Genomic DNA, 26,890 nt, shown 5'->3' with positions numbered 1-26,890 from the left:
GGTATGAGAGTTTGGGGGGAGAAACTCATACAGAACAATTGAGGAGAGAATTTCCAACTTTGAATACAAAACTCTTAAGGCTGCATTTGGTTGAAGTGCAAATTTATTTTGCATTGATGTAAAATTCTAATAGTGCAAATGATTTGTGTGTAAATTTCAATTTATTTTTTGTTCCAAAATTTACCTTATTTTGTTTGATTGCAATATAATGAAGTAAAATAAGATCCCAAGCGAAATAAAGTAAAACCCTAACCAAAATTAAACTATAATTTGCATTGTTTTCATTTGCACTCCATACAAATCAATGAGAGACCAGTAAATTGGGCCTACATTTAGCTGGTGATTTAATCCCATATGGGGGCCCATATCAAAACAAGGTATGGTCCATTTTAGCAACAAACGATTCCTCATCATTATGAGGGGTCCCTGGGTTTATCATCTGGGGTGGAGCCAAGTGTGCCGTACCCCCATCCTAATGGAATGGGCCTCCAATAATTCTTTTAAGGTTTCTAAAATGGCCCCACCAAATGCAACCAGTAGATTAATGCCAAATGGGACATATGAGATGCCAATACAAGGTGGGGGATTGATATTGAATGTGAATGAGAAAGCCAAAACCCGTTTCCATGTGAGGGACCCAGACAGCATTCAATCGCAAAGGCAAGAAAATTCCATTTGCACCGGGATTTGCATCATCTGACAAAACCTTCCTTCCCATGTTAATCACGGTCGTCAAATTAGGCCTTAAACACAACGGCAAATGATTGGGTGGTGCAAAAATCCAGGCCCAGCCCAATAACCTTTCACGTGAGTCATCATGTGACACAAGGTTGGATTTTCTGGGCCAGGCATGATTTCGGCTCCGTTATCCTGGCATATAAATTTGAACGTTGGACAAAGGTTCTGACTTCTGAGGATAATAACATGTGGGCCCTTTTGTAGGAAGACAATTGGCTTGTGGGTCCGATTGAGGGCCCAACAAGACAGGTACGAGTTTTGTAGCCATTGGACCAGGACAGTCCCGACCCAACTCACCCAACTACAAATGGAAAGCGTGTCAATCGAACGTAAAACGCGTTGTCGCGTTGAGAGTTTTGGTAGTTAGTGACGCCGTGACGGGTCTATGACTCTACATGTCATAGACGTAGTTAAGCAACAACGAGAGTAATCTGATTGTACGTTCCGTCCCAGAGAGGTGGGCCCGCATCTGCAAAATTTTAGACACATACCCTCTACTTTAAGGCTATGTTTGATTTAAAAGAAAAATGAGGGAAATGAAAGGAAAGGAAAAGAAGAAAAATCTTTAAAAATTTTTTATAGATTTTCCTACATTTTCCTTCTTTTCCCTACTCTTTCCTTCAAACCAAATATAGTGTAAGGGGATCATGAGTTCGTGATACTGCCCCCTCAAATTTTGTTTTGTAACAAAAAAACCCCTCAAACTTTCCCAATACATTCTAACATGATCTTTGTCAGTGTATCCACTGATCTCATGCATGTTGCATGGTGGTTTCTAATCTTATAGTGAGATATGCAGACACAAATAATGGTGTAATGTGTTGGCACAGTATTTTTATTGGATACTTGACTTCCCTCCCAACAAAGTTCTATTCACGAGGATATATTCTCTATGTGCATGTGGGATGCCCATGCTTTGGGGAGTTCAACTTGAGTCAAGGCAAAGTCCATTTCGACAGTTTTTACTGTCTTGCATTGAGAATACCTCTATACTTATGTGCTTTATTTCATAGGAAGATATTTCCAATACAAAGTTACAAAAAACTGTTAGAATGGTGTGGGCACAGATTTGCCCTGATAGAAGCCAATCTCTGCTTTGAGGTTTAAAAAGCACAAGGGCAACTTGGGGTTTAAAAATATACAAACTCACCACATACATGATACATGATAGTCGCAAGAAAATATTTGTATAGTTAGGGAGCTAATTGACAGAATGGTAATGGCAAGGGGAAAGTACTAAGCTCTTTCAGTCAAAAGCAAAATTCAGTAAGGGGTTAAATGTCACAACCCCCAAGTCCAGGGTGGATTCTGTAATTTACACTTAAAAAGTAACAACTTGAAAAGATGGGGCGAATAATGGCCATGTGATCAGATTATCCAAAATAAACGGCCCTGGTGATGGTCCCATAGATTGTTTGATCACATCCAACCGTCAATATTCTGTCACGTGTCCGAGAAATTTTTTACTTCCATCACGCAAAGAGTGTCGATCAACAGGACTATAGGTCTATACTCCATAGATGCACAAAGGGTATCTCCAAAGTCCAAACTAGCGAACTAAAGATAGAGAGCCAAAGCCAAAAGGGAAGCGAACCAGAAACCCACCTACTACTTAACACCTCTCTTTACTTTTTTGATTTTTCAGTAAGTTCTGGCTGAGACTGTTCATTGGTGGTGGAGAGGTTGGGTCCCGTTGAAGGTTATAATACCAGCAAATTCTCACCAATTTCTCGCGTTTTCTGCTCCAATTTCTCAAAGCCTTTATTACTGTTTTCTTATTTGTTTATTTAAGATATTTTTTTTTTATATTTATTAATAATAATTTGTAATGTTTGTAAATTGTATGACTAAAAAGGCCATGAGTCCATGACTATTTCTTTAGGGACTGTATGTAACTATGTATGATTTCTGTTTGTTAGGGTTAGGGTTTTAAAATCGATTATTTCATTCTCTCAAGATTTTTTTTTTCTTTTCTTTGAATCGTTCCTTTTGCCAGTGAAATATCCAGTATTGCTGAAGATAGGTTTGTTTTGCACCCATAGGCTGAGTCAATTGGTTCCATGGTTTCTTTATTTGCAAACTTAGGGTTTATTGTTGTCTGTGATTGGTTGAGTTTCAGACTGTAGAGACTGGTTTGGGGTTGAGAGGAATGCAGTTTTGTTTCCAATCCATAGTTTTATATACCCACCCATAAACCAGTTTTGCTAAAGAGAATTTCCTTTTAAAGGGTTCGTTGTTGTGAGATATCTGGTCTAGGGCTAGATCCGCGGTCAAGAAAGCGGTTTTTCTGCATCGACTAATCTACTACAAGAAAGCTTTATTGTTTTTGGTCCTTTTCGTTTTTCTAGATTTTTGTTGAATTTCTCCCTTCTAGGTTCGTCTGATTATTGTTTTTTCTTCAATATCTTGGGTGTCATCAATGCACTTGAGTTGATTTTAGGTCAAAAGCAGGAATCGTTCTCTTAAGTCTAGAATATGTAAGTTCAGTAAATTTTAGAAAATTTCTTTTCTTTTTTACATGTGATTTTTCTGTTGATTGCTCCAATAAAAATAATATTTATTGATTTTTGTTGGTAGAGATTACTGTTCATTTTTTATGATAAATAAATATCCTCTATTAATTAATAATTTTTATGACTTGTTAAGCACTTTTATTATATTTTGGTTCATTTTTGTTTATAGTAGTGATCTTCAATATGTGATGATGTTTAGAATCCTAGTATCAAATGATAAAACTGCTTTATTGTTGAATGTGATAAGGGGCGAAAAATTCTTTGATCTTTGGTAAGATATGACATTTTTATGTGCTGACTAATTTGCAATTAAGAATCTTTAGCCTGCACTTGTGCACAGATGGTTTTGGTAGAAAGATCCATTAAGAATAATAGTTTTGTCAACCACAAAAACAGAAAAGCAAACTACATGGGGCATGGCAAATTTTTGGAAGCAAATCTTACTGAAGAGTTTATTTCTATCTGCAGTTATGCTGCTAGTTATTTTCAAGAATCAAGGTTTTGATTCTGAGATTGCTATGTTGGCATATGCATCTTAAAGAAACTTCTGAAAGATACATTGCTTCAGCAACAATGATGAAATATGAATTACTTCTTTGTTCTGTGAAATTTGAGAAGATAGATACTGGACATCTCTTATGTCTAATGAGTTATTCCAAAGTGAAAAATGTTCATAGAGGATGTGAACATCCTCTAATTGGAAACTTCTGGATGACATTGTTTGCAAGTTTATGTTGATGGTTCATGGTTTAAGCTGTAGGTTCTGGTAATATCAGCTTGTGTGTGTATCAGATCAAGGAATACATCAATTATGAATAAAGGAAGTACAAACCCAAGATCTTGGAGTGAGATCAGAAAACCAGCAGAAGAAGAGAACTGCCCTTAAAGATAGGTGGTAATGCCAAAATTGCCATTGAAACACCTCAGTATGGAGGTCTTCTCACTCCCTAGTCCTTTTTAGGAAGCACATTTGCAACTGAATTGGTGGTTCAGACTCAAAAGCCAGTGATTTCACCTTTCTGATATGGTTGTTCATCTCTTATGACCTGTTGAAAGGTCCGATATTTTGCTGACCACAACCTAGGAATCACCCTCACACAATGAATTCAACAAAATCCATTTAAAGGACAGTTCAAAACCCAGAATGGGGGAAATGATCTGAGCTTTAGCAGAACTAGTCGCATCGGTGGGTCCAACATACACCAGCAATACCCCTTGACCACTTTTTGAAATTCAGATAAACCATGAAATCCTGGGGTTATCCAAGGAACATATGTCAAATCCAATCATCAACAATTTGAAGTACATGGAAATGCCTTGTCTAGGGGTCAATGGGAGTGTCCCTAAACAATTTTACATCATGAAGCCAATAAATTACTTTGATGTGGGCAAGCTCAAATAGCTCATGAGAGTCAATAACTTGAAAAAATCTATCATTTGTATTACTTCCAGATGAAAAGATAATATATAGGAGGGGATATGCTACACAAGTATATGAACAAAGTGTTCATTATCTAACTTGGCCCAAAAAAGTTATTTAGGTTTGCTTTCACTAATTAAAAAAAATTTCCGAACCCCTTTCTGATTAGAGAAGCATATCTTCCATTTAGTCAGCTCCTCTTGAGTCTATCTTATTTGGATGTTCATAGATGTGAAGATTTCTATAATCTTGTGAGGGAAATGGGTGAAACACCAGAGTCCTTTTCAACCTTTTGACACCATTTTTCTGTGTTCAGAGAATCATTCTCAATTGCCATTTTCCAAAGATGAAAGCTGAAGCTGATTAGCTATTGAGCATCCATAAGAAGAGCCCTTGCTTCTGCTTAGATAGAATAAAAAATCCCCAATAGGCACAGAAGAGGTCCAGTGAATCCTTTCATTAATTCTACAAGCAAACTCCATCAATTCCATTGCTGGTTTCCCCCAATAGTTTGACTTAAATGAAAAATATGAAAATTTACTAAGTTCAATTACTGAATCACAACAAACAAGATAAACAAAAGTTCACAATACTCTGCTTTCTCTATTAGAAACGGTGGTATTATGTACAGAAAAGATAATGTCATTCTTAGACAAGAATCATACCATCGGATGACCTGTTATGCTCATTTGATGTTCTTTCTATAATACCATCTCCCCTTTTAATGACCTTTCTTCCAGATGACCCCCCTGAAAAAAAAAGAAAAAAAATAAAAAAGCACATAAATAAACAAAGAAAAGAGCAAAACTGAAAAAGAAACGGAAATGCTGTTGGTTTTGGATATGGAATCAACTTCTCTTGTAGAGTGCACTTATAAGTTTTATTATGTCTACAGATGCAGTGCCAGGTTGATGGATATCTTCATGTATTCCTTACTTTCATACAACTTTTGGTGAGGTTAATATATCCTAGTCCTCTTATCTTTGACCTTAAATTCATGTCTATTTTTAATCTTAGGATGCGACTTTGGGCTTTGAACTGCCATATCTTAATCTATTTTGCATGCTGAGTTCTTTTGATTTACAGTGTTGATGGGGACAGAATGCATAAGAGCTTGTGTTAAAGGAGAGAAAATTGAAATTCCCACAGTTCCCCCAGGTTTTGTGTCATTTACATCATTCACTTTGAAGAGGATAGATGATAGTGATGTCATGACTAGTTGCATGGCCTCCAGTGCATCTGAACAACAGCCAAATCATATGGATATGGAAGGTGATATTGATAAACCAAAACTTACAAGGTGCCTTAGGCAGAGACCTTGGATAAACTATAGTCAATTTGACAACAGCTCAGATGAATCTGATTCTGAACAGTTTGATCAGGTCAGTTGTTTTTTCCACTTCTGTTTCGTTATGCCTTATTCTAGGATGTTAATAATGTAAATTTCATTCATATCAATGGAGTCCCAGTTCTGAAGTATTTCTTTGATATTCCATTTCTCTTTCAGAACCTTTCTGCAAGGCCTCGCCTTCCAAGGGGCATCATCAGGGGTTGTTCAGAGTGCAAAAACTGTCAAAAGGTAGTTTTCTCTAGTTAATTTCCAAATATGTGACTTTGGCTTATGTTTCTGTGATGCATGTAATTGATAATTGACATCTTCGACTAGGTAACAGCAAGGTGGCATCCAGATGAAGCATGCCGGCCTGTCCTTGGGGATGCTCCTGTATTTTACCCAACTGAAGAGGTCTACCCTATCTCTTGTCATTTTATGGAATTGGTTGCTTCTTGCCCGGTATTTTTACTTTTTCATCAAATGATAGGTTCTTTATAGAAGAAACTTCTAAAAGTGCTTTTAACAATCTCCAGGAGTTTAAAGATACATTAAAGTATATTGCAAGCATACGCCCAAGAGCAGAGCCATATGGGATTTGCCGCATTGTACCTCCCTCTTCTTGGAAACCACCATGCCCTCTTAAGGAAAAGAATATATGGGAAAATTCTAAATTTGGTACTCGCATCCAACGGATTGATAAGCTTCAAAATCGGGATTCACTGAGGAAAATGTCTCGAATTTATACCCACCTGAAGAGGAAAAGGAGAAGATGCATGGGAATGGGATTCAATTGTGTGACTGGTAATACTAATATCATTAATGAAACTGCATATTATGAACCTGAGAGATTTGGATTTGAACCTGGTCCAGAGTTCACTCTGGAAGCATTTCAGAAATATGCAGATGATTTCAAGATGCAGTATTTTCACAACAATGATGAGAGTACAGATGTGGGTGGTAATCAGACTGTTCTTCAAAAGAAGTTGGAACCATCAGTGCAGGATATTGAGAGCGAATATTGGAGAATGGTTGAGAAGCCAACTGAAGAAATTGAGGTATGATGGAAGAAATTGGTAGGCCTAATATGAAATTCTTAATTCTTAGGGTTTTTCTCGTCTAAAATTATTTGGATAGCTTGATATATTGCCCTGGTATGCTTTTGTAGGTGCTCTATGGTGCTGATCTAGAAACTGGAGTCTTTGGTAGTGGGTTCTTGAAAAGGTCCTCTCCAATGATGTGTTCCAATAGTGATGAGAAATATTTGACATCAGGCTGGAACTTGAACAATTTCCCAAGGCTTCCGGGTTCTGTTCTGTCCTTTGAAAACAGCGATATTTCTGGTGTCCTAGTGCCATGGTTGTATGTAGGCATGTGCTTTTCATCATTTTGTTGGGTAAGGGATGATTTTATGTTTAATTTTCATGTCTGACTTATCATTATCTTTTGCTTTAATTTTCTACGACCAACTTGCTTTAGTCAGTATGTTTCATGGTTTAGCATAAGCAATAACTGTGCATGTTTTATAGGAGCAGTTTTTGTATTATGATCTCTATTTCTGTCTCTTCTCATCCCTCTCTTTTTCTTTGGAGGAACAGCATGTTGAAGACCATCACTTGTATTCATTGAATTATATGCATTGGGGTGCTCCAAAAATGTGGTATGGTGTCCCAGGGAGAGATGCCCTTAAGTTGGAGATGGCTATGAAAAAACATTTGCCTGACTTATTTGAAGAACAGCCTGATTTGCTTCATAAGCTTGTAAGTTTATCTTTTTATATTACTTAGCCTGTATTATCATGATGCATAATTTTGTAACATTGTAGGCATGGATATATTTTTGCACCGGTTAAGATTTGTATCCATCGCTAACAATCCAAAACCAAATTCACTTGTATTATTTTATTTGGACCGGTCAAAACTTGAAAATATTTTGAAGCTACAAATTTTATTTTCTGTGACTAGAAGCCTTTAGAGAAAGTCCTGAACTGTTGGCAAATGAATGGACTTTTCTTTTTTGCTTTATCTATTTCCTTTTTTTCATGGTAGCTAAATTATTAAATTTGTCATTGGAAAGTAGTTTTATGTACTGTGTACCAGCATCCGAGAACTTGTTTGCCTATATATACAAAGTGCCCTGCACCCCTTTTAGTATTCACATTACTCTATATTATATTGGCCCCAAAACAGTCTATCCCTAGTTGCTCCTTGCTTGGGCAATGCGTTAATCACTCACTTTACTGATCTAGCAACCCTATTGTATATGGCTCTCAACTCCCTTGTCAAGAAATTTATCTCCCTCATCATGTGCCAGTACTGCCACAGGCCTTGATTGTTAGTCTCATCCAACTCACTACCACATTTGAATCCCCTTTCACAATTACATTTTGGAAACCCAGATTTCTTCTGGTTCTTGATCCTTGTACTAAAGATAATAATTCTGCCCTTAAAGAATCATCAGTACTAGATGGTCCAGAATATATCGCAACAATATTTCTTTTACCTCCCTGTCATAGTTTTCAAGGCGCCAAGGCGAGGCTAGGCGACAGGAGGGCGCCTAGGCGATGGATTTTTTTATGTTGAAAACATAGATCCTAGGGTAGTTCCCTAGGTACCATAACCTTATTTCCTTAATAATTATTCATAATTTTCATAAGAAAAGTATAAAGTTCATATTAAAGTATAGAAAATCAACATATTCATTAGAAACCCTCCAGTGCTTGATGATATAGGGTTTCTAATGCTGCATCCATCAAAATTCAGCTTTCATCGATGTTCTTGAACTCTAGGTCTTGTCATCGATGAATTTTCTATATTCCAACCCTAATCCCTTGTGATGTCATCCATGGAGAAAGGAGCAAGGAATTCCATGGATTTCACCCAATGTCCATGCTTGCCACACATCTCTTTCTTTCTTGCTATCCCCTTGAGTATTTGTCATTTCTTTCCTCCCATAAAGACCATGAGATGGCTGCCCTTGTGCATCTCCACAAAATCTTCCTTCTCCTTGACTCCTTGTTGGCGTTCCGTAGAAAAAGGATCAGCCCTGCTACTTCATTTGGAGGATCCCACTTGCAAGTTGCAGCCAAAAATAGAGAAACCACTCCCACTTTCTCTGAGGTCAGGTGTCAATATTTTGGGATTCGATGGCATCCTCAGCAGATCCAACAATTTACCTTTGGTGGAAGGTATAGGTGGGGTTATTTTGAGGCTGGATAGGAGCTTTGTTTTTGCTTATAGTGGCCCTGTTTCTGCCACTGACGTCTCAGAGGCTGAAGTCCACACATTGCTGGTTGGTCTTTGTGTGACTAAATCTCTGCATTTGGATTCTATTATAGTAGAAAGTGATTCTAGAAATGCAATTGGCTGGGCCAAAAAGCTAAGTGATGGTCCTTGGATGATGGCTCATCTCCTTAATGAAATCTATGATATTGCAGCTTTAAATGGATCCCTAGGATTTTGAATTGTCAAGCAGTTGCTCTACCTAAAGCTGGGTTGGCAAGGTTTTTTTTTTGGGTATGCTGCTAATTGCTATCCTTCTTGAGTGGGCTTTTATTCTTTTTGTTTGAAGCCATTGTGTGTACATTTTCTCATGTACATCCTCGTACTTCCCTTTTTTGTTTAAATGAGAGTTACCTGTTCTCAGTGATTTAAAGGCATGCCTGAGGTGTGCCTAGGTGCTTCAGGTGCAGCACTCTCAAAGGCGTGAGCCTGGTGCTCCTTGCACTTCGCATTAGCTATTTGAACTAATGCAATTGGGAAAAGAATAAAAAGATTGAGAGTTTTACATTCTGAATATATTTTATATGTTATGCTTGATTTTACTTTTAAATTTTCATTTTAAATATGTTTTACATTTTATGTTTATGCATTTTAATTTGAGATAAAAGGTTTTTCTTTGAAACATTTATTTTAAAATTTTTGATGGACTATTCATTTTGTCTTCTCATGAAAATTCTCTTTCACTATAAAAAGAAGCAATGAATATCCTTTAATTTCTATCTTCTCAACGTTAAGATTTCTTAAATCTTCCTAGGCTGCTCTTATCATCTATCCTTTCAAGGGGCTCTTTTTTTCATTGCTTCTGATAACCCATTTAGGTTGTGACTAGATAGTCTGGGGTCCTTGCCATAAGGATAGGAATATTGGATTGTTACTGTATCTACATTTATAAACCTCTGATCACATTCCTTGAGTTTAGTTGTGTTTTTTTTTTTTTTGTGTGTGTGTGTGTGTTGGTAACAGAAACTTATATGTCATTTTTTCTAATTTTGTTGGAAATTAGATAAACTATAACAATATCAGGATTTTTTTTTGTCAATTGACCTACTAACATGATTTTAGTGAGGATAAACTTTAGCTGGAAACTAAAGTTGGTTTTGAATTACAAGAGATGTTCTGTATCCTTTCATGTTTTATTGTCCTTTTCAATATTGTAATCTTACTTCCTTTTTTTTTTCCGGGGGGGGGGGGGGGGGGGGAGCAGGTCACGCAGTTCTCTCCGTCCATTTTAAAATCTGAGGGAGTTCCTGTCTATCGTTGTGTCCAGCACTCTGGGGAGTTTGTTCTTACCTTCCCTCGAGCATATCATTCAGGATTTAATTGTGGATTTAATTGCGCTGAGGCAGTAAATGTAGCGCCTGTTGATTGGTTACCTCATGGGCAAAATGCTGTGGAGCTGTATTGTGAACAGGGGCGAAAAACATCCATTTCCCATGATAAGCTGTTGCTTGGGGCTGCAAGGGAAGCTGTCAGGGCACAGTGGGAACTTTCATTACTGAGGAAAAACACCATAGATAACTTAAGATGGAAAGATGCATGTGGAAAAGATGGGATCTTAACAAAAGTTCTCAAGGTAAGCTCTGCTGCAATAGTTAATGTGCATGTCTCAACTTGTAATTTTTTATCAAAGTTATTGTTTCTAACCACTTAAGTTTCTGATTTGCATAGACACGCATTGAGATGGAGAATGTTAGGAGGGAATATCTTTGCACACCACAATCAAGGAAGATGGACATAAGCTTTGATGCGACAAGTGAGAGAGAATGCAGTGTATGTCTATATGATTTGCATCTTTCAGCTGCTGGTTGTGAATGTTCTCCTGACAAATATGCATGCCTTAGTCATGCAAAGCGGCTTTGTTCATGTCCTTGGAGTGCTAAGTTTTTTCTCTTCAGATATGAAATCAGTGAACTAAATCTCCTTGTTGAAGCTCTGGAAGGGAAACTAAGTGCAATATACAGATGGGCAAAAGTAGATCTTGGACTCAATTTGAGTTCTCATGTCTCCAGAGATAAAGTGCAAGTACCTGGGCTTGTCAGTAGTTCATCCCATTTGTTGGAAGGAACCTCACAAAAAGAGCAGGCATCACAGGATTCTTTAACTTTTACCAGTACTGCTGCTGGTTCTACTCCTAGATTACAGCCAGTAATTAAACCCCCTTTGTCCCAAGTGACATCTTTGAAAGACCTGAAAGCGGCAATCAGGGTCAAAGCATCTGGTCTTGTAGCTAGTATTTATCCACAGCAGAAAGAGAAACCATGTGAATCTGTGTCAATTGTTAAGAACAATATTGAGTCATGTGTACCAGATAAACCTGAACATGATAAAGAATCAGCATGTCATAGCTTGATCGCATCAGCTTCCAATGCAAGTAGTTCAGTTTGTCAACTCTCTCGGGAAGACTTGTCATACACTGAGCTTCCTCAAGGTTTTTCTAGTCAAAAGAACACTTCTGGTTGTGCTGACTTAGGTCTGATAGGGAAGCCTTCAAGCGACTTAGCTGTGGTAGAACCTAAAGTGAACAACATAACAAAGTCTGGGGATGGTAACATTATACTTCTTAGTGATGATGAGGATGAAGAGCTACATGGGCAATTATCACATACGACACTGGGTTCTTCAAAGGACCAGGAAGTTTCTAAGAGACTATCAAACTGTGATGACAAAGTGAGTGCATGTGATTACCCAAAAGATCAAGTCTTACAAACACCAGAAACTAATGCATCAGTAATGAATGAAGATGATATTAGTTTGTTAGCAGATGTTGGAAAGGAGGATGACTCTTCTTGTCAATTGCATGTAAAAGTTGAAGACTCTGAAAAAGCTAAAACATGCATGGCATACAACTTCATGATGCAGAAGGATACTTCAACAGGATCCTTCCATCAGAACCTAACTTGCAATGTAGGTTCTCCAACTGCAGATTCTGAAAAAAATATTCAGGGACTCTCTTCTACTCAAGCCACTGGCAAATGTAATATGGCTAATGTAGAGAGCTGCTTTCCACCATATGACAGTGGAACGTCAGCCAAGGATAAAGATGAAAAGATGGGGATACATGTCAAACCAAATGTGGAAAGAATGCCACCAGTTATGGGAACTCTGTCTTCTGGCCCAAATAATCTGGATAGGTATTTCCGTCAAAAGGGTCCTCGCATTGCAAAGGTAGTAAGAAGGATTAGCTGTAATGTTGAACCTCTGGATTTTGGTGTTGTGATTTCTGGAAGTTTGTGGTGTAATAGTCAGGCCATATTCCCAAAAGGTATGCTGTGTTCTGTGTTCTCCATGGTTCACCTCGCCTCCCTTTCCTTTCAAGTAAAAAACAGTTATAGTATGCACTTCTTCCTTATTGCAGGGTTTAGGAGTCGAGTTACATACCTAAGCGTTCTAGATCCAACAAAAATGAGCTACTATGTTTCAGAAATCCTGGATGCAGGATGGATTGGGCCCCTATTTATGGTAATTAAAGTGTTCCTTTCATTTTTGAGTTTCCATTATATACTTGATTCAATAATTTTTTGACATGGAAGTTTGATTTTTCATTTTTCTGTTGTAATATGTGCAGTCAATTTGTTTATTTTCTATTGGTGCTTAATATTTTCAATACTTTGAGGAAAGATTATTTTAGCTTCATAGAAGAGTGAGATCTCAAGCCTTTATTATAGCCCAGAAATAGTTTCTGATGTGATTGTTAAGTTGGGAGTGACGAGTATAAAAGTTACATTGACTAACACAGAATATTAGGGTTGGACTTGGATTTGAATAACATAAGTAGAAGTTATGTAGTATTATCATTTGATGACCGAGGTATAGTCACCATATTTGAGGTGGCACCTAGGTGACAAGGCACCCTTGGAGGAATCTGTTTGTGGGAAATGATAGATCTCCTACCACTCCCATGGAATCTTGTACTATGTGCATTTTTTATTACAAATAATACAATTTTGAGTCACTTATCATAAAAAGAGAAAAAAAAAAAGAAAAACCAAGGTGGTTATGACCAATGCCAGCAGAGACAAATGATGATTTAATTGCTATAAATTGGATGCTTTGAAAGGACAAGGAGAAGGCCAAAGGGAATGTGGTTTCAGATACTGAGAAAATATTTAAAGACTTGTCTATAGGTAGGGTAGAATGGTGGTAATAATATTGCTGATGATTATGGCACTTTGCATTCATTTTTCTACTTATCATTTGAAGGGCCTCTACTTTTTCTTGTTTTTGGATGTGTTATGGGTTTTGGAACTGGAGCATGATTGCACAAGAGGGTCATTTGTTCTGAAGTGTTTGGAACTTTGGCGTCTACAATAACATCTAGGCCAACCATGTGCCAAGATCCACCAGACTTAGCAGAAGGCTTGTCTCCCTCTTTGCCGGGGGGGGGGGATGTGCCAGGTGTTATCATGTATCTTGTGTATATGTAATTATCTGGTTAACCTCTTCTTAAATTTCTCTCTCTCTCTCTGTCTCTCACTGTGTGTGTGTAATTATCCTGTTGTGTGTGGATTCCTATAAAAATGCATCTGTGCTTTCCATTTTCCTTATTGCAATAAAGTCCTAATTTTTGATTAAAAGAACAGTGCTTGCAGAACATAAAAGATAAGATGCATGCTTTTAGTAAAGCTTTGAGCTTGTTATTAGGCATTTTTGTACTTGAAACTTGAAAGTTAAAATCACTAGGTTGAAACGTCACATGATAACTCAAGACTAGCACTTGGACTCCAATAAGGTGTATTACCCCAGAATAATTTAGTTTCAACTCTCTGTTCAGTTTATTATTCCCCTGGCTTCTGAAAAACCTATTGGGGACAATTTGGTTTGGATGTAGTAAAAAAGTGCCAGCAGAGACAAATGATGATTTAATTGTTATAAATTGGATGCTTTGAAAGGATAAGGAGAAGGCCAAAGGGAATGTGGTTTCAGATACTTTGAAAATATTTAAAGACTTGTATCTTAGTAGACTTGTCTATAGGTAGGGTAGAATGGTTTAGCAGGAATTGGTGGACTTTTCAGAATAAGAGATGGTACAGTTATTTGGGCTTTCAGTGGACCAATAGGGATAGCCTCTTCAACAAAGGCTGAAATTATGGCAGCTCTAACTGGAATCAGGATAGCAAGAGATCTGGGTTTTCAGAACATCACCATAAAAGGAGATTCAGCAAATACAATCAGGTGGCTAGCTGACCATGGCAGTGGGCCATGGGCTTTAGCACATTTCTTGACTGAAGCAAGGGATATCCTTCTCAACCTAAATGCTCAGCTGGGGTGGATCCCCAGGGAGCTAAACACTGAAGCGGATGGCCTAGCAAAAGCTGGTGTTCACAGGGATGTCTTATTTAGTGATAGTTCCCTCCCTACTTAACTTCTGAGTTGTAATTTCTGTGTACATCTCCTATGTACATTTTTTCTTCAAGGAGAATGTTTTGGGCTTGATTGTAAGACTTATATTCTGATTTTCCACCCATCCTTTGGGTGGTGTTATCTGTATTCTCCTTTTTTATCTTTAATGAAAGTTACTGTTTCTTATTAAAAATTGGGGAAATGTTTGGTGGTGGTGGTAATATTGTTGATGATTATGGCACTTTGCAGTCATTTTTCTACTTATCATTTGGAGGGCCTCTACTTTTTATTGTTTTTGGATGTTTTATGGGTTTTGGAACTGGAGCATGATTGCACGAAAGGGTCATTTGTGCTGAAATGTTTGGAACTTTGGCATCTACAATAACATCTATCTCAACCATGTGCCAAGATCCATCAAACTTAGCAGAAGGCTTGTTTCCCTCTTTGCCCCGGGGGGGGGGGGTTGTGCTAGGTGTTATCATGTATCTTGTGTATATGTAATTATTCGGTTAACCTCTTCTTAAATTTCTCTCTCTCTCTCTCTCTCTCTGTATGTGTAATTATCCTGTTGTGTGGATTCCTATAAAAATGTATCTGTACTTTCCATTTTCCTTATTGCAAAATGGTCCTAATTTTTGATTAAAAAAAGAGTGGTGCTTGCAGAACATAAAAGATAAGATGCCACATGCTTTTAGTAAAGCTTTGAGCTTGTTATTAGGCATTTTTGTACTTGAAAGTTAAAATCACTAGGCTGAAACTTCACATGATAACTCAAGACTAGCACTTGGACTCCAATAAGGTGTATTACCCTAGAATAATTTAGTTTCAACTCTCTGTTCAGTTTATTCTCCTGGCTTCTGAAAACCCTATTGGGGACAATTTGGTTTGGATGTAGTAAAAAAGTGGGGTGGTTGCTGTGAGTGAACAAATCAGGTATGCTGAGATGGAGGAGCGATGGAGGAAATCAGTATGGGTCGAGGGAATGATGTACATGTTCGAGGAGGTTTTATTTGGAGGGAGAGAATCCCAAAAAGTTAGAGAAGGAAAGAGATCAAATTTGTTCCTAGTTGATGAAGCAGTAGTTTGGTTAAAAGGTTTTGTTGACGGAGCAGTATTTTTGGTGAAAACAGAAGGTTGAGGGTAGAAATAGAGTGGTTTTATCAGATTGAGCAAAGGAAAAACATGAAAGGGTGGCTTTTGATGCTGTCAGAATTTTATGGACATGGTCGAAGACAGATTACATGTTTCCCTGAGGGTAGAAATAGTGTTGGGTGGAAAATCATAACAGAGCTATTACAGGAATTTCTCACTAGGAAAGAGAAGGGGTTGGAGATTATACGAACAGAGCTGGATATTGGCGGTAGTGAGGAGGTAGCTAGGGTATTTGATGGAGAATCCCGAAACAGCAAGAGAGGAAATGAAAATTCCATTGCTCTGCTCTGCATTGGTTCCCAAGATGATTGTGGATGGGGGGAAGGAGGGGTGGAAGAAAAAATTAGTGGTTTCAACAAGGGAAGAGGTTAAGGAATGATGAAAAATATTGGATACACTAGCCAGTGAAGGAATTGTTATGGTGGAAGGTTGGTCTCTGTTCTGCAATTCAAAAAAATCCGTGGAGGGAACTGTGTTGTTAAAGATTCTGGGACTTCCGTTCAATCTTTGGATTGTACCAGTTCTGGACAAGATTGCAACTGCTTGTGGGGGAATCTTGTGGCTGTGAATGAGATGGACCTACATGCAGCAAGAATCAAAATTTCAGGATCAAATCCAGACAAAATTCCTCATTCAATCAACTTGTTGCTTGAAGGTTTTTGGAGGAAAGTATGGGTAGCAACAGAAGCTGAAGCAACACTTGGGTGCTACGTGAAAAAGCAGGAAGATGATGATGGGGCATGGAGGACAACGCATGGAGGTGGGGGATTGGGAAAGAAGGATGAGGTGGAATTAAAAAATAATTTAAAAAATAACTTGGAAAGAGAAGGTTTCATGAAAAACAAGGGTGATCTTGGGTTAAAAACCCAAGATTTTATTTACTGGTGCAAGGACTGGAGTTTTATGTGCTGGAGCATGCATACAAGGTTCAAGAGCAGAATGAGAAGTCTAAGAGATGGGGAGAGGAGATGGAGTTGGGTCGGTTTGGTGTTTCCAACCGGACTATCAACGCAGTTCAGGTATCTTCACATGACAGCTTAAATGATCACATGGGAGGAGGTCCAACTGTGTTAGTTGGGATTACTATGATGGAGACCATAGAGAGTGGGCTGGACAAAGCTGGGTTAAATAAGGAGCCCATAGAGGGTAGGCTGAATATAGAGGAGGTGCATGGGACTCTAAGTGATCCAGTGGGCATTTTAGGAAGGGGTATGATGGACGTTTCTTCTGGTCCATTGTCTTCTTCTTCGACTAGACAATGAAAGCATGGACAGGAGAATAAGGGGAATTCTGCAATTAGGTCAGTTGAAACTCAGGGGTTTGATGTTGATAGGAACGAGGGAACTACAGCAGAGATTTTGGATGAAACACAGGTTTCTCTCGGTGATAATGGAGGCCAACAGGATGGTGAAGATGGCAGAAGAGAATTTTGTTTAACCGTTTCTTGTGAGGAGGAGAATGATATGGCTACGTTGAAAGGAAAGGAAAAGGAAAGGGTGGAGAAGATATTAAGGAAGAAAGTAAGCATTGAGAACAGGTCGGGGAAGAAGCAGAAAAAGGATTCAATTATTGGATTGGAAGGAAGGGCTGAATTAGAAAGGTGCGAGGCTGAAGGAATGAAGGTTGATAAAAAAAAGGGCCTATAGAACTAAACCTTGTGAGGGAGATTTGGAAGATGAAAACGAAGAGGAGATTATGTTGGATGAAGTCCACGAAATTGAGAAGAAAACTGATCTAGGAACAGTTCTCGACATTGAGGTGGGGGTGGCTAAAAAATTGGGTCTGTTCTTGGGAGGAGAGGATTTTGCAAGAAAAAGTCTTTGAGGAAATAGAAGAAATTCATATGGGTCTTCAAAAGAATGTTGAGGACAGTGAAACCACTAAGAATAGGTCTAAGACTACAGAGGAAGAGGGGGCATGATTCTAACAGCAGAGCAAATGTTTGAGCAGAACGCAGTTCTAGAGCTTGAAAGAATTAATGATAAGCTGGAGAAAAGCGAGAGTGCTAAGGATATGCCCAATGCAGTTAAAAGGTTTAAACAACATAAAAATTATCGAGTTTTCCCAGTTTCAAGGGCTTTTGCAAAGTTAAAGGGAGGTCTATTTGGAGTGGGAATTAACAAGAGGACTATGAAGACAAAAATAGCTTTGAAGAGAAGAAAAGAGGTTGTTTCAACTGAAGGTCTGATGTGATTTTGTTTTTGCTCAGTAGGGGATGGGGAGTTTTGGGTCTGTTTAAATGGTCGGGTTTTTTGAGAGTGGTTCAAGAAGAGGTCAGGCATGGGCAAATCTGGGCTTCAGTGGGTGGTTCGAGAGCTTTGTCTAGGTTGTTTTTTGTTTTAAGTTGTGGAATGTTGGGAGCAGGGTTTTTGTTCTTTTTGGGGGATGATGCCTTATCACCCTTTGTAATCTCCTTTCTTGTCTCTTTCTAATAATTTTTTTTCTTTATTTTCCTTCAAAATAAAGGTGTATCAGTTGTTTTCATGGTGTGGTGTTGTTGGCAAATTTTGTCAGGAGATGAAGGTATTGGTGGGTAATTGCAATGGTTCTCTTCCAAGCACTGGTTCAAATTTACCTCTGTCAGTGTATTTTCGATGATTTCCTTACTCAGGCATTGGTAAATAGAGAACGGATTCTGGTTTGTCTATTGCATCAGCACTAGGAAGCTGTATTTGTTTTGTAAATGCTCAATTACCTACGAGGGTTGTCTCTAAAGTTTCTGGTTGGACCCTTTGGAACTAGATTTTTTGAGTTCCTCCTTTGCGGGTGAATTGGTTTTTATTTGCTGATGCTGCAGGAGTTTGTAGCAGTTTTTTAGTTTTTAGTTCAGTTTCTTTTTAACTACCATCCTGAGCAGAAGTAAAAAAAAATTGGAAAATCACTTATCTGGATTGTTGATTTTTGAGTAGTCAAATTGGAAACTGGTGACTTAGAAAACTTGTTGCATCCCCTTAGAGGTGGTCCTATGTCTTTGGGTTTCTCGGAATGTAGCAGTGGACAAGTTTACTGAAAATAACACTGCAAGCTTGGAAAAGAACCATATTACTTTTGGAAGAAGAATCTCATTGATCAATTCAATGCTATCTTGCTATCTCTGGTTCCAGTATAAGGTTGTTAAAAGACATGTGCTTGGATGATGAGTTAATTCCTATGCATCATATTCCCAAGCCTTCCATCTATCATTTCAAGCCATATCTGGACCATTACTTTTACTTTTGACTCTAGTGTTTCTCGAGATTTTGTGTATAGACCACCATTATCAACTGAGGGTGGGCCTTGGCACAACAGTTGGGTTGGTCCATTGTGACCTGGGTGACCCGGATTCAAATCTTGGAAACAGCCTCTCTTTACGTGCCAGGGGTAAGGTTGCGTACATCTGTCCCTCCCCAGACCCCACATTGGTGGGAGCCTCGTGCACTGGGATGCCTTTTTATACCAACATTTTTTTGATGGGAAAACAGTAACTTTCATTAATTCTTTAAAAAGCTTAGTACAAACTGTCACCTTCAAAAACAAGGTGACCCCTCATCAAAATTACAAACACCCCTCATCAAAATTACAAACTCCTTGCTTTGCTAAAGCATCAGCCATTGCATTGGCTGATCTCCTAGTCCATTTATAACAGACTTCAAGCTCCCTTGTTAGTTGCATAATCTCCCTTACAGGTTGTCTAAGGGACCAGGCACCTAAGCTGTTTATTGCATCCAACCTATTACTAGTTTCGAATCTCCCTCCACTTCAAACTGCTGAAAACCCAGCTGTTTAGCTGATTTGAGCCCCTGTAGGAGTGCCGGAACTTCTGCTCTAAGAGAGTCCCCCAAGCCTATGGAGCCAGAAAAAAGGGCCAGGACTTTTCCTCCCCCATCTCTAAAGACACCCCCAATTCCAGAGGGGCCTGGATTACCTACAGAGCTGCCATCAAAGTTTAGCTTAACAGCCATAGCTAAAAGGGGATTGGGGGGAGGGGGGGAACCAAACCTCTTGAATAGCTAAAGAGGGGCAAGAAGAAGCTGCTATTGTACTCTGCTTTCTAACCAAAGCATCTACAGAGAAATCCTTGAACAGGTCCAGCGATTTCAGCCAGTGTATAACCTTGATGGTGATCCCTTCTATGACTTCATGTGCTGATTTTTCTTTCCCTTGAAAGATTGTGTTATTTCTCTTGTCCCAGATTGCCCAAACAATTGCTGCCCTCATTGTTCTCCACATTACCCTTCCTCTTTTCTTTGGTTGATGAAAAAAGCTAGATTCAAGCAAAGGCTACAAACATGAGGGTATAAACACCAATTTGGTCTTTTTCTCTGAAGCCAATCCAAAGTGTTGATTTTTTGGAGAACCACTTCCCAACATTATCAATTCTTTCTAAACCCACAACCACCATTATCAAGATGGCTTTGTTGTCAAGCTCTCTTCTGCAAGGCAACTGGTGAATTGTGAGCACTTTGGTTGTCCACTGTGCTTGGATCACTAGGATATAGAATCACTTAAAAGTTTCGTTGTGTCCAGGGAGTGCCTTCTAAATGATATCCTGGGTTATTTGTGAGGGTTGAAAAATGTCTCCCACTGGGAGAGGCAGGATCATGGAAAGATAGAGCTGACATTCTGAAGTATTTGGGAGAGGAGAAGAATGCCAGAATCTTTGCCAAAAGGGCTGCAATATTAGATTTTATTATCATAGATAAGTCACAAACAGGTTGGCTCATATAATCTTGATCAGTTGATCCTCTTACAAAAATTTAGTTTGGAGACGTCTTTGTTGATTATGTGATTGGAAGATGGCAGGTTGTCTCCAGTGCACCAATACATGGGCACCAGGGTATCTAGGATTCCATTCCTCCAGGATGGTGATCCACTGAGCTCAACTTTGTTGGCTGTTTTCTGGGGAGCCTGGGTCTCTCTGAAGTGGATAGGTCCTTCAGACTTGAGAGATCATGGTATAGCTGGGCCTGATTGGAGAAGGTACTTAAAGTAATGCTTGGTTTCCAGTTCACCATACTTAAGTAATGGCTGGCCAAGAGAACCTTTTTATGGGAGATTATGTTCCATGTTAATGCTTGGTTTCCAGTTTACCCCATGGTGTCCTTTCTGCCACTCTTCTTGGAGTTTGCACATACTTGCACAGTTGCACACTTATTTGTTAATATGTTTGTGCACATCCTGATGTCATTGTTAGTAAAAGGAGGTGTGTTGGTTTTTGTCAGCTAAGAATCATTTAATTTGATGCCAGTGATAGAGAATAATAATCTAGTATTTAAATGCATGGTTTGCAAGGGCTGCTTTGGTACCTTTTCTTTGATTGTCTTTGAAAACTTCATAAAAGGAGGGTTTAAACTTAACAATTCAAAAACTAGTTCGTGCAACCTTAATTCCAACAGTCCAATTGCCTGTGGTTCTAGTCATATGCATAATGATGATGGTGGAATGGGATGGAATATAATCCTCTGACTGAAAATTGGCTTTTCATACATTGTCTGCTTGGTATGGAGGTTCAATTGTCCTTCCCATCTGCTCATTGGATAGAAATGCTACCTGTCTGTATGCCAATGAAGGCTTATTAAGAAATTTGTTATGCTGTTGACCTGCTGTTTGATGTTTTGAGGAATTCTGCTGCTATAACTTTTGAAGTCAAAACACCAGAATATGCATGAAATTATGTCTTCACACTTGAAGCATACGTTTGGGGGTGGTATATATAAGATTGAATGCTACACAGGGCTACACGTAGATAATAGATATGGTTTTGTGGTGTGTGTGTGTGTGTGTTATCATTTAACAGTTTCTTCTTGGGTTTTCAGGTTACTGTAGAACATTGTCCTAGTGAGGTATTCATACATGTCTCTGCTGCCAAATGCTGGGAGCTGGTAAGAGAGAGAGTGAATCAAGAGATAAGAAAACAACATAGTTTGGGGAAAGCGAAACTTCCTCCGTTGCAGCCTCCTGGCAGCCTTGATGGCCTTGAGATGTTTGGGTTCTCATCTCCGGAAATCATTCAGGTACATGTACTAAAAGAATTTCTCGTACCCACAGCAAGGTGGTGGTGGTTGGGGGGGGGGGGTTCTTTCTGAGTTGTGAGATGACTGACACTGACCTTGTTGTCTATGTTTTCTAGCGTCAAGTGTAGAATTTGGGTGGTCACTGCAAAAAATGCCGAAGGTTAGGACTGTACCCAGTTTACCCTTTCCCAAGACCCCAGATAGCTGGGACCAACATTGTTTTTGATCAGTATAGCTGGGACCAACATTGGGTATTGGCCTTTTTGATGGTAAACATTATATTAGAATATTTAAAATAAGATGTACAATCCTGTGCCAACCACCCCTTGAAGGTAGCTAGCCTCGGCTAGCCTCATCAATATCTTGCTTATGATTAGAAGTTCCCATCCTGTGGGATTGATCCCCAATAGATATGACTTCTAAGCTCTAACTGTCCCTTGTTTTGCAAGCCCATGAGCAACCTCATCTGATCTTGGCGTACATCTATATAAACTGCACAAAATTCAAGTACTATCTTTGTAATTTCCCTTAAAATGTATCTATACTTCTATGATCCATCTGTAGTTTTCCTCAACCAGCTTACAATTATATGTGAATCCCCTTAGACCAAAACATCCCTGTAGTGCAGTGATTTAACCAGCCATAATCTGTGTAGGAGGACCTATATCTCCATCCTAGTGGAGTCACCATAACCTGGTCCAGATCATAGAGTTAGTATGTTTCCTTCCCAATCCCTGAGAACACCAACTCCAGAAATTCCTGGGCTCTCTAAACTGCAGCTATTGGGATTGGGTAAATCCAATGTGATAACTGAATATTCTTTAATGAAGGTGAATCGACCACTTGTTGCCAATTCCTCAAGATGTCATTGATTATGTTTTCTGACAGATAAGAGAAATTTTATTACTGAAAAACAGAATATGATACAAAGATGTGGTTAGCCTTGGCTAACCCACTCATGATACAAACAGAATCTTGGCTAACCATCCAAGATTTTGAGATTACAATTAAACTCCCTTTACTTGACCACTCCCCAATACAGATGCTCTCTGCCCATCCAAAACTTTGAGGTTACTCAATCACATAGCAATACTAATTCATTTGCTGATATAGGTATCCTATTTATAGAAGCTCCCAACTCTTGAATTAGATGCTGCAATTCTCTTATGATATGGCTATATTTCCATGGCCCAGTCTTATTACCCTTAACCCAACCAGTTACTATCTGTTCTTTCACCTTCAACAATAAAATTCCTGAAACTTAACAGTTTGGCTCTAGTAAAGCCTTGGAGTGCTGCACAAATTTTGGCCATGGTAGAGTCTCCTATCTCTGTAGGTCCTGAATATAGTGCCAAAATATTTCCTTCTTCATTTCTGAAAACACCACCAATCCCTAATTGACTGGGAATTGGGATTCCAAATGCTGCAGCCATCAAAGTTTAGTTTTATGAGATTGGGATGAGGAGAGGTCCAAATGGCCTTGGTCAAAACTTTACCAGCTGAAGAATCTTTCGCTTGCTTCCAATTTCTTGTAATGTCATCCACCATGAATAATGAGAATAGCTCTAAAGTCTTAACTCAATGTATCACTTTGAAAGTTACGTTTTCTATTATCTCCTTTGCTAGTCTTTCCTTATTGAATAATGTTGCATTTCTTTCTTCCCATAGGCACCAAAGAATTGCAGCTCTTGTGCATCTCCAAAGGATTTCCTCCCTCTTCTTGGGGGCTGAGTAGGAATCAAGAAACAAACTCTTCAGGTCCAAAGGGAGGATTCCACTTTCCACCAAACAGAGGAAAAAAATTCCAAATAATAGATGCAAAGTTATAGGAGATTAGCAAGTGGAAAGAGTTCTCACCACTTGCTCTGCAGAAAAGACAAATGTAGAGGGTGGATAGGTACCAAAAAGGTTTTTACTTTGCAGGTTCTAGAACGAGCAAATTTTGTTATGAAAGACCTCCCAAAAAAGCTTTAATTTTGGGTGGGACTGGACCTCTCCATATGCCCTTCATAGGGAAAAAAGGAAGGGGTTGAGGGCATAGTTGTCAAGGCATCGCCTGGGCGACTTGGTGCCCTTGGTTGGGAGCCTCACCCAAATGCCTTGACTTGTAACAATTATGTGCCTTAATTATAATATCATTTATATTGCTGCATCTTATTAATATGTGCATTAATACATTCTATTATATACTGTATATATCATTTGTACTTTGTTATTTTACTATTGAAATTTAAAAGACCAAAGGGTTTTGAGGAGAGAAAATGAAAAAAAAAGAATGAATAGAAGTATAGAGAAGTTTATTTATTTTTTTCTATTTTCTCTCCCCCTCTAATCAATTAAATAAAATATCTATTTCACTTTCCATCTTGGGTTATAACCTTCTTTAGTGCTAATTGATATGAAATTGCTCCATTAAATACTTTTTATAGTAGTATTATTTTTGAAAACAATGAAGTTAATATATTTAAAAGATTTTTATCTTTTAGATATGATGATCTGCCAAATTTTGAGAGGAAATTTAATGTTCTTAACTTGCTATTTTTTTCAACATGCATGCTGAATAGTATATAAAACTGGGGAGCTAGCCAAAAGTTAGTTCTTTATATTATAAAATTTTTATCACCTAGGCATCACCTAGGTGCCCCAGTGTCGCCCAGAAACACCTAGACTCCTTGACGACGATGGTTGAAGATCTCATCCTAAGGTAGAAAAAAAGGAAGAACAAGAGAAAGAGTCAGAGGCAGAACGGGTCTAGATTCTGGAGTCAGAGAGTTGGGCTCAATAAAAATTGCTGTTTAAAAGGTGAAGAAGAGTTACAGTATCCGAAGTTTCACAATCCCTAATCCTTCGACGAAGCCCTAGGTTCCAGTTTAGACCAAGATCGGACACTAGTGCAATTGGACACCAAACAATCTTTGTTAGAGGAGAGAAAATATTAGGAATGTACCACTCAAGATGTCATCCATTGTAAAGGGTGCAAAAACATCTATCATGTCATCCCAGTGAACCACCTTAATCATGACATTTGCTATGATACTTAAAAGAGTCTAGCTTTTCTTTCTACCCAAATCTACCATAATATGCTGCTTTCGTGCATCTTTTGAGATATTTGTTTCTCTTCTTTCGTGGGGAGAAAAATGATGGGCTTCCAATGTTTACCAAGTGATTTCACTTGCATTCAATAAAAGAGAAGGAAAATTCCCAAATACAAGATGCAAAATGATAGGAGATTAACAGATGGGAAGTGTTTTCACCATTGTCCATGATAACCTTTTTTTTTGATGGTTAGCAGTAGCAAACCCTGTTTCAAGTCAGCAATTTGGGTGTAACAAGTAGATCATCATCATCAACTATATGGCATTGGCTACATAAATCCTGTTTCACAATTCCGATCTGTTAAATGCCATATTCATTGTCAAATTTTGAGCGCTTACTACAATCCAAATCCTTTTTTGTCTGCCCCTAGCCCCTTCAACTTGTAATGGTTTGCTTCTTACGGGTTCCGTAGAATGGTCTTCTAGCATATGGCTATGCCATCTGTCTACTTTCTTTCATTTTATTGCCTATTGGAGCTACTCTTGGTTCCTTTGAATGACTTCATATCTGACCCTATTCTTTCTACCACGTTCATTTTTGGGACTTGTTTCTTCACTGTCCAAAACTCTGCTCTTTACAGCATAGCTTGCCTTTTGTTTCATCAAAATTTCCTTTTAATTTAAGTGGTATTCGCCTATTACATAAGACTTTGGATGCATCCATCCAGTTTGCAAATCCTTCTCTAATTCTCTGAGTGACATCCTGCTTGATTTTCCCCTTGTTATGAATTGTTCACCCTGAATTGCAGTCCTATTATTAAAGCATTTTTTTTGGGTTCACCTTACATCTTTCCTTGGGTATTTTTATGTGGGAGTTCCAAGTAACTTTAGGTAGTAAGGTATGAAAGGACATAAAAAGAACCATTTTTTCAACCATCTTTGATTTGACAACCATACATCTATCTCAGTTCTCCTGATTTAAGACGCCATCATTTCTATAAATCTTTTTTTTCTATTTTTTTTAATGTTGAAAGCCTTTTTTTATCTTCTTAATGCTTTTCTTTTTGTTAATTCCACAGTACTTTGGTGTACATGGGAGCTTATGCAATCATTTTATGAATGTGTATGCATGAGTACAATGCTTTCTTGATAAAAGAGCTCTATCAACTAGTTTTTCAATAGGCTACTTTATTTTAGTTCTAATATCAACGTTTGATTCTTTTATATTAAATTGATTTAATGCTTACCAATTATTGGCAACTAGAGAAGCATGTTTCCTTGTCGCCTAGCCTTGATTTAGTGTCTTGTAAAACTGTGACGAGTGTATGCCTGTATGATTAAATTTTCTCAATGGATGCCAACAAATTGATTCATTATTTATTTAACAGGGCATAGAAGCAAGGGACCCAAATCGGGTTTGCATGGAGTACTGGAAATTCAGGTCCCAAAATCAGATCCTACCACATTGTCAACCTGGAAATGTAGTAGATCACAAACCGAGGATCAAGGAGGATTTTAGTGATCAAGAAGCTGTTGCAGGCACTGGAAACCTACCTTCAGTCGGAGTTGATACAGTACTCAGAGGCCTCTTCAAGAAGGCAAACCCAGAAGAACTATATTCATTGTACAGCATACTGAGTGACAACACTAAACCAATAGCTGATCAAAGACTTGTGACTCAGCTTCTCAACGAAGAGATACAGAAACGCCCAAGATAATTTTTTGACCGGTCTCACAAAAGATTGAGACCGGACTTATTGATGCAATTTTAGCTTTTCTGATGCTGAATTGGGATTGTAGAAGCATTGTGATCTTCCCATCCAATGTAAAATTTTCCATGAATTTGGTACAGTATGGATGCATCAGCAAAGAAGCTGAAAATTCTTGGCGTGCCCATCCTCTGGCAAAATGATCCTGTGGCTGACCTTTCTTTTTTTTTTTCCAATATGGTCTCAAATCATTCTTGGTCATTTTAGCAATGACGCTGCTGCTATATATACCACATTTTTTCCTAGATAATGAATTAATTGTATTAACAAATTGTAATATGATCATTTTTGATAGTTAAAAGGAAAAAAGTTTGTCTAA

General features: G+C 38.3%; 1 protein-coding gene across 10 annotated transcripts; it reads left to right on the top strand.

Annotated features, from left to right (window-relative positions):
* Window positions 1-2,271: 2,271 nt before the first annotated feature.
* PKDM7D (Transcription factor jumonji (jmj) family protein / zinc finger (C5HC2 type) family protein) lies at window positions 2,272-26,890 on the top strand. Of its 10 annotated transcripts, none has more exons than XM_088900040.1 (14): window positions 2,312-2,437; window positions 5,567-5,623; window positions 5,758-5,829; window positions 5,906-6,053; window positions 6,179-6,250; window positions 6,338-6,415; window positions 6,538-7,059; window positions 7,170-7,397; window positions 7,600-7,761; window positions 10,487-10,855; window positions 10,951-12,544; window positions 12,638-12,741; window positions 21,570-21,767; window positions 26,191-26,890. In XM_088900040.1, exons 4-14 carry the CDS (start codon window positions 5,931-5,933, stop codon window positions 26,518-26,520), a joined length of 3,780 nt encoding a protein of 1,259 aa, XP_088756166.1. In that variant the 5' UTR covers window positions 2,312-2,437; window positions 5,567-5,623; window positions 5,758-5,829; window positions 5,906-5,930; the 3' UTR covers window positions 26,521-26,890. The 10 variants fall into 10 exon arrangements, with proteins under 10 accessions (XP_088756163.1, XP_088756162.1, XP_088756166.1 ...); XM_088900041.1 differs by lacking the exon at window positions 2,312-2,437 and adding an exon at window positions 2,619-3,215 and having other exon boundaries at window positions 5,567-5,628; XM_088900039.1 differs by lacking the exon at window positions 2,312-2,437 and adding an exon at window positions 3,074-3,215.

This window comes from Nelumbo nucifera, chromosome 3 (genome assembly GCF_055504915.1).
Source record: "Nelumbo nucifera cultivar China Antique chromosome 3, China Antique-T2T, whole genome shotgun sequence".
NCBI classification, from domain to species: Eukaryota; Viridiplantae; Streptophyta; class Magnoliopsida; order Proteales; family Nelumbonaceae; genus Nelumbo; species Nelumbo nucifera.
This window is presented reverse-complemented; position numbering and strand designations above follow the sequence as displayed.

Bases quoted from the DNA above. Each gene is read 5' to 3' on its own strand.
- PKDM7D (XM_088900037.1), top strand. From the start codon at position 5,763: ATGGGGACAGAATGCATAAGAGCTTGTGTTAAAGGAGAGAAAATTGAA. The intron at 7,060-7,169 runs GTATGATGGAAG...ATGCTTTTGTAG, and splicing joins AGCCAACTGAAGAAATTGAG to GTGCTCTATGGTGCTGATCT. The intron at 12,742-21,569 runs GTAATTAAAGTG...TTGGGTTTTCAG, and splicing joins GGATTGGGCCCCTATTTATG to GTTACTGTAGAACATTGTCC.